The 9,802-nt window shown below is 32.4% G+C and overlaps 1 protein-coding gene across 4 annotated transcripts; it reads right to left on the bottom strand.

Moving 5' to 3' along the window:
• Positions 1-8,655, bottom strand: LOC134715222 (tripartite motif-containing protein 59-like). Of its 4 annotated transcripts, none has more exons than XM_063577263.1 (3): positions 8,592-8,655; positions 2,205-2,326; positions 1-1,657 (listed from the first exon to the last, which is right to left on the bottom strand). In XM_063577263.1, the coding sequence occupies exons 2-3, from the start codon at positions 2,287-2,289 to the stop codon at positions 630-632; spliced, it is 1,113 nt and encodes a 370-aa protein (XP_063433333.1). In that variant the 5' UTR covers positions 2,290-2,326; positions 8,592-8,655; the 3' UTR covers positions 1-629. The 4 variants fall into 4 exon arrangements, with proteins under 4 accessions (XP_063433333.1, XP_063433335.1, XP_063433334.1 ...); XM_063577265.1 differs by lacking the exon at positions 8,592-8,655 and adding an exon at positions 8,535-8,557; XM_063577264.1 differs by lacking the exon at positions 8,592-8,655 and adding an exon at positions 4,912-5,052.
• Positions 8,656-9,802: the final 1,147 nt, after the last annotated feature.

Raw genomic sequence — 9,802 nt, 5'->3', positions numbered from 1 at the left:
ATTTGAATGAACATTTTACTTCACAGAAGTTTTCATATCCGCACCATATATAAAGAAAAATTCATGGATTTTTTAATATATAAATAAATATCGGCAAGAGACCATGCGTAAATATGAATGAATAAATAATAAGTTAAAGGTATAAAGCGTATCTAATAGTTTCCCTTGACATACATGTAATAAGTAAGAATAATAATCTTATATCATGCAGATTTAAATTTTTACGTGGGCCGTTAAACTTTGTTACAACACTCCTAGAGAGTAAACAAATTTCAAATTGATTCATAAAATTCTTCGGATACAACTACACATATTAAAGAAATTGTTCACGCTTGTTTTTGTAGTATTACTATTCCTTAATAAATTGAAGACAGTATTGTTGAAGTTAACATGCTATTATTAAAGCCGTTCTATTAAATGTCATTACGTTGCTCCAAACCTCTCCAATCCACAGTTTGTTCGTTTTTGTATTTTTTAAGCAAAAAAAAAAAACGCCATTAATAGCAACTAAAAAGAATATGTGTGTCGTTTTGTAACACTGAATCAAACATATTCAAAAACTAATTGACTATAGGCAAATTTAAAGCATTTTGCGATGATAATACATTGAAAATTTATATTGTCAAAGATTATTTGAAACTGACATCTCCGAATACACTTATAGTTGACCGTATATTGTTTTCTGCTCTACTATTGAACTGAAAACTGACAGCAAAGTCTTTAGTAGCACGAGAAGGTCCCGGGATTTCTACCTTCCTCCCTAATGCCTCTCTGGCTGACTGATGATGGGTAAACATGGCACTTATATCTTTAGTGTCTTTTGCACTTTTAAGATTGTTCCTGTCCTTTGCTAATAGAGCTTCTCGATCATGAACAATAGCCAATTGATCGCCAATTTCGTTTCGTTTCTTATCTATTTCATGCTCTGACATATTAAAAAGTTCACGTTCACGTTCATCAATGGCATCTCTGATTCGATCAAACGTTTGTCTGACCTGGACTGCAAGCTCTTTTTGAATTTGTTCAATATTTTCTGCCGCCTTTTCAAGTGCTTGTTTCTTTTCTTCAACGGTTTTGATCGATTTGTCCATTTCAGTTATAGTTTCATCCAAAACTGGTGTGTATTTTTTCAAAGCTTCTTCTACGTTCATTACGATGTGACCATTCTTTTCTTTGTGATCAAGCACCGTGCAATCACAACAAACAGGTGTTATACAAGGCTCGCAGAAAAAATTCAGAGGTTGCATCTTGTGTTTTGAACAATATTGGACATCAGATTTCCCGGTTAGTTTTATGTAATTTAGAAGCTCGAGTATTGTTGTGTCATTTGGAAGGCGTTTAATGTCTTGATCAGAACATATTAATCCATCACGGCAAGTTGGGCAACAAATTTTGACTGCCATCGGCATACTTCGAAAGGCAGATGTTAAAGACTGTCGATACTCGCCTTCGACTCGGAACATCTGATTCAAACAATCGAGGCAAAATGTATGATGACAAGGCAACATTTTCGGTGCCTTTTCATCTTCATCGTATACTTCACGACAAATCATGCATTTTAAGAAAGTTTCTTCAAATCTTTCTTCATCAAAAACTATGTTTCGTTTTCGGGTTGCCTTTGGGATATCGTCGTCAATTGGTGTATTTTCTGAAGAACCTGTAAAGGAAAAATGTAGTAATTGTAATCCACAGCTACATTTTTGTAACTTCAAACAAATTTCATTTGGTTTTCTTTTTTCTGTTATTTTCTGTTATTTTCTGTTATTTTTTGTTGTTTTTGTTTTGTTTTGTTTTGTTATGTATTTTGGGTTTTTTGTTGTTGTTTTTTGGAGGAGGATCATTATCTAAATATATGTAAAACATTTAACACTTCATCATTTGTTCTCCCATTGCTACAACATAGTATTGACATTCTACCTATTATGGGTATTCAACTGCAGACCATTATGTAATGTCCTTTCTTAACAATTAATATTTCCTACTTGACAACTGTTTGATAGTATATCAATACATTTGCTTCTCTTTTGATGTTATAGGCGTATGTAATTTGACTTACTACAAGAATACTTGTACTGATTTTTCACAATTAAATTATGTTGTACTGATTTTTCACATTCACATTATGTGGCGTTGTTTTATTAAAACTAACTACATTGTATAAGATAGGGGTTAGTTTGTAGTTTAGTTTATTTTTATCAAATTACCGTAAGTGGTTAACTCATCTTCCTCAAACTGTTTCAACTTCTCGTCTAGTTTCTGCATTTCTTCTAAATCTTCTTCTTCACCCATTTCTTCGACGATTTCGTCCTCCGGATTTTGTCCTCTCCTGTAAAGAAAAGTTTATAAATATCTGTTATTCATCTCTATAAAAATATAAAGGACATGTGGTACGATTGCCAATGGGACAGCTATCCACCAAAGGTCAAATAAAGTAGATGTAAGCAATCATAGGCAACCGTACGGCCTTCAGCAATGAGGAAAACCCATACCGTATATAGTCGGCTATTAAAATGCCCCGTCATGAAAAATATGAAAAATTCAAATGAGAAAAATAACTGTCTCGATTTTCACAATATTATATGTTTTGATGTTTAACCCCAGGCAAACAATATTCACACAGTTTCAAAAAACAAGTGTTACAAAAGTCTATTTTAAATTAGAAATGGACAAAGAAATAGAGGAACTCATTTATTAGGGTCTGTGCATAGAAAAACGTCCTCCAATGTTTCAGTTTCAGTGAAAAAAGGTCTGTATTCAAAGTGAGGCGTGGGGCATTGTTTATAGTTCTAAAATTTGGGAATACTCTTATTTACTGAAATTTACTAATTTTGAAGTTTCTATCTTTCTGTACTTTACTTATTAATATATTATGTTCAAGCAATTTAGCAAAGTTCAAAACATTCACAGATTATAATATTAATACAGAACAAAAACGATTAACTGAAAGTAAGCAGACGTATGCTGAATGGAAAAAAGAGCAGACAGAGACATATTTACTGGATTATAAATTCAATTTAGTTTTATTTCACTGAAAGTTCAGCCATTATGTGCTGGATTACAAGTTTAGTTGAGGTTTGATACGCTGAAAGTTTGGCCATACTATCTGTACAGTTTAGTTTAAATACAGTGAATATTCGGCCATTTTGTGTTGTTTCACATAGTAACATAGTCTCAGTTCGGAATGTTCAATCCTTTAACCTGTCCTTGAACATTCTAAGCCAAGGTCACATCGCTGAAGAAATTTAGTACTAAGATTTTACGCTAAATTTGAAAATAAATACAAAGACAGTTCTGCAATATTTCGAAGTAAAAATATTCTAGATGCGTTTTGATGTTAAAGGGACTTACCACAAATCATAGTACGTCCTATACGGCATAATAACTGGCCACAACTAAGCTCCGGGGTAAGATATGAACACAACAAAGGTTTGTTACAAATATGACATTATTAAATGGCGTACATTACTCATACAATGAATGTATCAGATTGGACAACGGAAGATTAACATTTAATAAGATTTAAAGTATAAATACGTGCACATTAATGTTTTAACTTGTGACATCACTCCCAAATCGGGGCAGAAAGTATGCAGACTTTTGTCCTGAACCTCATAAACAAAACGTTTTTCATTGTATATGTGTATTTACTTTATACAGATGTATATATATATTAAATGGTTTTGATGTTTTATGATCAAATAAATTAATAGTTCAAAAAAACTATTTTAAAAGTAAAAACATATCCATCTTTTTATTCGAAAAGGAAGCTGAAAAAAATGGCAGACAATACTATGACCAAACGAAAGCAATGGAAAAGATGACATCAGACAACTATTGACTACAATTCAAAAAGAAAAAATAACACAATCAGAAAACCCATGATATAGCATTGACAACAATAAATGGTCCCGAAATCCGATAAATAAAACAATTCCAAACTAAAGCCATAAATCAATATAACATTAAGAACCGACGACACTTTGTGAGCACTAAAGCTTCGGAACTCCGAAAAGTGATGTAATACTATATCATAAGAAGTTACAAACTGCATGTAACAATCAGTTACAAATAGTTGAACTCAATAGATCGATACAGAGCACACACATGCAAGATATAGGAGTAATCGCAGATAATGAAAGCTTGTTCAAAACCAATTAAAAATAAAGCATATTCTTCCAAACTAAAGTGAGTGGTCGCTTTTGGCTTTTTTTAAAAACTGGTTCGTTCTCATCTCATTTTCGAAATCATCCTGTTCCCGCTCAAAGTAGGATAGAAAAAACAATTATCCTTGGATACACATCGAGCATCATCCCTCGATTCTAAAAGTTCGCAAAGCCATTATGTATATACATATCTTACATCGTATTTTATTGCAAAAATTATGGTGAGCAATGCATGTTGAATAATGTTTCAGACAATATAGTTTACATTTTGTTTTATGAAATTGATGTAAACAACACGTGTTCGTTATGGCGATTTTTACGATACTATACAGTTAAGCTTGTACATGTATCTAGATTATTACATAATAATAGTTGAAGGCATATCTTATTAAGATTTTTAAAACCTTGTAAACAAGCGTGCGTTTTACATAGTTCTTTGTAATGGTGGTCGATGGACAAACAAATAATCCTGCAAAATGTTCAGACAAAAAGCAACAGAAAATTATCTTTATATAAAAAAACATATACAAGACCATTTATATTACATTATTGTTTTTCACATTTCTATCACATCCTTTAAATAATCATGTATAAATGTATATAAGAACTCATTTAAATCAAATGGCTTAATTCCTATAAATCATCAGTATGATACATGCGAAGGGGTAAACGTTGTGGTCAACAAAACCACAAAAACTTTCAGTCATTAATTCGATCTCAAAACAAATTTGCTCATGACCAACCCTACCTTAATTCGTGTCCTTTATTCCCAAATACACCTTGCTTATTACATAGGTCCCTTCTTCACATAACCCGCTATCAAAGTGATGGTTTAATTGCCAGTATGTAAATAAAATGATACAGTAAAAATGCGGACAAGACTTGAGGGGACATGATCTAAAGAAGTGTGCCAAAATTGTGTCAAAATAAAAAAGGTGTTACCCTCGCTTAACTATTAGAAGTTCTACTTTTAACTTCACCCTGGGGATATTATCGTCATTATCTGTTATTAACCCACAAGGATATAAAATATATTTTATTTAGAAATAAAAGTCGGTATATTGATTTAAAAGTATTTATCATCTTTTGATTAAGACATTTGTTTGGACAGCGTTGAGTTTAAAGTTTAAAAAGTTCGTTTAAAGTAGGAAATGATAGTTACATTTCTATTAGTTGAAACGAATGTACAACAATATAAGAAAAAAGCTAAATAACATGTGCACATTTATCAGTTGGGGTCGGTATGTGTATTTTTTTTTTATCTTCGCCAGTTTGCATCAGAGTTTCTGATACCTATCATACTTCAGTCTAGCCTCATAAAAATCCATGTATTCCTGTGACATGTTCCGTTAAAAAATATTCTTTTAAAAAGCAATATATAACCATGCCTCTATTAATATAACTCATTAACTTGTAGTCTGTTATTCTCTTCGTTGGTCATGGTAAGATTAATCATTTACTTGTATTATATCAAGATAAATTGATTTGTCATTATTAAGGGGGACGGGGCAGGACCTTTTTCAGAACGTAGGGATCGGGTGTTTTTAAGCTCGGGATTTCGGGATTGATCCTTCTAGGATCCGGGAATTCTGGCTTATTTCGGTTTTCGAGATGTCGAGATTTGAATTTCTTTAAATTCGGGACGTCGGGATTTCACACTTTTAAGCCCGAGATTTCGGGATCAACACCCATCCGATGCCCCTTCATTATTACAGCATGGAAGGATTTACATGTATTGTATTTAGAAGCTAGAAAGGTTTGGTCATCTGAATGCCTAGTGCTTTTTAAAACATCATATGTGTTCAGCACAATTGTTGAATGCTTAAACCTGAAAATCCCGAGACTTATAACTTAATACAAAGAAGATCTCGAGAGCATTTCTAAGAATCTAGACTTATAACTTAATACAAAGAAGATCTCGAGAGCATTTCTAAGAATCTAGATTCATTAGTTTACCGAGTAGCGAATCTCATATTTTCTCTGATCTAAATGTTTGTCAGTATATAAAATATTCTAAAAAGATAAAAAAAAAAAAAAAAAAAAATGAGAACGAAAGGGACAGAAAGGGGTCCAAATGGGATGAAAAGGTTGTGTTTAAATTTTTATAATGTGACTTACAAATATTTGAAGTATTTGTCATCCATTAAAAACTTTATGGAGTGTAAAAGGTATCACGAATACAACTTTTTTTTAGAAACTCAGCCTCTGGTTTTAGGAGATGACGTAAACACAAATTTAAATCACATGCAAAAAAGTGACACACCTTCACATAAAAATGTCCACTGGATTATGTACTTTTATGTGATATAGTATACATATATATATAAAACATGTACTGTGTGTGCATTCATGTAAAGAAAATATATTTTTTAATAGTAAAATCTCATAATAATAGACAAGAAACAAGTTATTTATCAATTCAGGTTAGAAGTTATTACATGCACTTGATGAACAAAGGCCAAGTTACGTTTCTTTAACACATTGTCAAATCTATCATAGCTGCTGATCAAAAGGGGGGGGGATTCGGTTGATAATATATATATATATGAATTACTGAAGCATGGCTGTAGCGGCCACCTCAGTCTTAAGGCAGTCAGTTCCATACCTTTATAAAAGGTTATCTGGATCCGCCAATGTAAAGTCACAATGAGACCTTCAGTTCGGAACGATCATAGCTCGAAACAAACCGTGTACAAACTGGTTCCACCGAACAACAGTTTGAGTGAATGTTGCTGACGGTACCTCATTGCTTTAAAGACGACAGACGTACAACTTGGGTAAAGGTAAATAACAATAATTTACAGAACACAACGGTCAACATCACTTCTTGACTGGAAATAATGTATATGAATAAGACATATTATTCAAATATAATGTCGAGGATTAAATTTAACCATGGATAATACCTCCACCTCGTGATCTTTCTATCATTTACTCATGAGAGAACTCTTGAGAGAAAAAAATAAGATCATCACAAGATCGAGATGGAAAAGAATGAAATCAGAAAATAATCGAGGTGGATATTATACTAGTAAATACTTTTTTTCGACAGAAACAAATTTCAACACAAGACGACCATCTTAAAAAAAATTGTTTGAATAAAAGTATTCGTGATTGTCAAAAACTATAGCACATTCTTTTTACCGGTTATAGGAACGGGTATAACAATTGGTAATACAAATATAAATCTGCGGTATACTAATACCATATGTTCCAATTGTCCACTTTTCCTTGTTTGTAGCATCATCGAGTACAACTTATTGTCGAGTCTGTAAGAACTACACAACGGGTACAACATATTTAGCAGATTTTGCCCACCTTACCGGGGCACTTCAAATCACCTTAGGTTTTGCTGTCTTTAGTTTTTCTGAATGCTGTGGTCTTTTGCAATGACGATCCCAGATTTTCATAAACTAACGAGTTTGAAATACATTGTACATTGGTATCTTACAGATATCTTTTCCATAACAATTGTTCAATATAAAAAAGAAGATGTGGTAATATGTGGTTCAATAGTTATCGGGAACAGAAATGCTGTTCATCTTTAGCTGGATTGTTTGTAATATACGATTTAAAAGACCATTCAATACAGTAAACGTAAATTCATACACTGACATAAATTTAAAACACTACACACTATATAATACCATTTTATTGATTTATAAGATTAATACTTAGTCTGGTTTTCAACATACCTACATGTAATTTCGATTTGCATGTTTATGAACATGATCTATAGATAGACATTATTCTTTTTGGGGGAAGGGTGTTAAACATAAAATATGTTGACTTTTTTGTCTAGGGCATTTTTTTTAAACACTGCCAACGGACCATCCTTTTAATCCGAATTATTGTAGGAAATAATATAATTTTTTTATACTAGATAGTTAATAGACATATATAGACTTAGAGAAAGTGTATGTCTTATATCAACAACAGTTGAGTGCACGTAGATCGGAGATTGGCTGTGTTGTCGGGACTAGTTTAATGAGCATCCAATAAAAAGTACATCTTTTAAGGATTCAGCAAATGCTTCCAATAGTCACAAGAGTTTTTTTCTCACGTGTTTTAGCTTTCATACATCACAGTTGTAAAACAATCCCATATGAGAATTCCACCTTTTGTGTGTATCAATATAAATTTACTCTATTGATTTAATATTTACGGTAGTCGCATTTTTGATCTCGACTAAAATCAATGGTAGTAGTTTTACATGGCTATACATAAACACAAAACATATTACTAGTGCATAACTTTTGTTTGTTTGTTAATCCAGTTGACCAAAATGGTCGCTTGTGAAATAAGTAAATATCTATACCAGGACAAACATGCGAAATGTGGGGTGAATATACAAAAAGAAGAGACTCTCACCTTTAGATGTTTGTACTAAAATAATAATAATCTTATTTGTTTACATTGATAACTTACCTGGATTTTACCTGCGAAGTGTGTATTATGTAGAATTGTCCCGTCACCACTTTATATTATGTTTAACGAATTCCACTTGGTCAGAATCGTTGTATTAACTTTGAAAAAGTCATTTTAAAAGCATGTTTATAGTCATAATTTTTAATACACATCCAAAATCAAGAATACGGATTTTGATTGGTTTATCGATTTTAATTAGGTCACTTTAACATAGGCCTGCAGACAGTGTTAGAAGGCTCTCGATGGTAATATCCTCAATTAATTTTGAAATATATTCCCATTTAAATGTTATGCAATTATGTATTGGCTAAAAGTCTTTCTAGACAAACTAATTTGATTCATTAAACACAAATATAGAAACAACCAGCCATAAATTGAGTGTTATAAGTTTCTTGCACATGTATACAAAGCACGCTATATATATTATGCTGCACACCCAGATATGATCGATTGGTGAATCGATATTAATTATAGATGCTGAAAGTTGTGTAAATTAGTTTACATGCATAAATTGATATACATTAGGGTGATGAAATGTGATTACTATACTTTATAATAAAAATATTAATTTTCGCGAACAGAAGTTCCATAATATGGCACAAGTAAGGAGGGTTGTACAACTAATGTGATTCACAGAACCCCGTGTGTTTATTAGCAGGTATTACAGATCAGAAGTCATAGATACAAAGTACCATACTAGTGTTGATCAGTGTTAGTGTCCCAGGGTTGCGTTATATATCCAGAGGCGGATTTGGGGGATGTCAGGGTTGCTTAAATATGGATTCACTGAAGCATGGCTGAAGGGGGCTCATGACTTGAAAGGGCCCCCACTTATGAACATTTCTGGATCCGCCACTGATATCGGTAGCTGCTTCATAGAGCTACGTTATTTTTTGGCTACTCAGTGGCGGATCAATCATCAAAGTTCCAAGAAATGAAAATACAATTTTCGCTTATATTCACAAATTTTATAAACTTTCGTTTAAAGAACTTTAACTTTAGTTAGATTATTTAGTTATAATTTATTTTGCACTTTTCATTTCGGGTCCTCTAATATCTTGGGGTTTGCTCTCATTATTTAAGGTTGTTCGTTGACCTACACAATTGTTTAATTGTCTAATTGACATACATCTTCTTATATAGAATTGATAATGGAAACCGGTAAGGTGTCAAAGAGACAACAACCCGACAAAAGAGCAGAAAAAAGCCCA

Source organism: Mytilus trossulus, chromosome 4, assembly GCF_036588685.1.
Source record: "Mytilus trossulus isolate FHL-02 chromosome 4, PNRI_Mtr1.1.1.hap1, whole genome shotgun sequence".
Lineage (NCBI taxonomy): Eukaryota > Metazoa > Mollusca > Bivalvia > Mytilida > Mytilidae > Mytilus > Mytilus trossulus.
The sequence above is the reverse complement of the archived record's forward strand: the minus strand, read 5'-3'. Positions and strand labels throughout refer to the sequence as shown.

Bases quoted from the DNA above. Each gene is read 5' to 3' on its own strand.
- LOC134715222 (XM_063577262.1), bottom strand. From the start codon at position 3,377: ATGCCGTATAGGACGTACTATGATTTGTG. The intron at 2,327-3,348 runs GTAAGTCCCTTT...TTTTCTTTACAG, and splicing joins AGGACGTACTATGATTTGTG to GAGAGGACAAAATCCGGAGG. The intron at 1,658-2,204 runs GTAATTTGATAA...TTTCCTTTACAG, and splicing joins AGATGAGTTAACCACTTACG to GTTCTTCAGAAAATACACCA.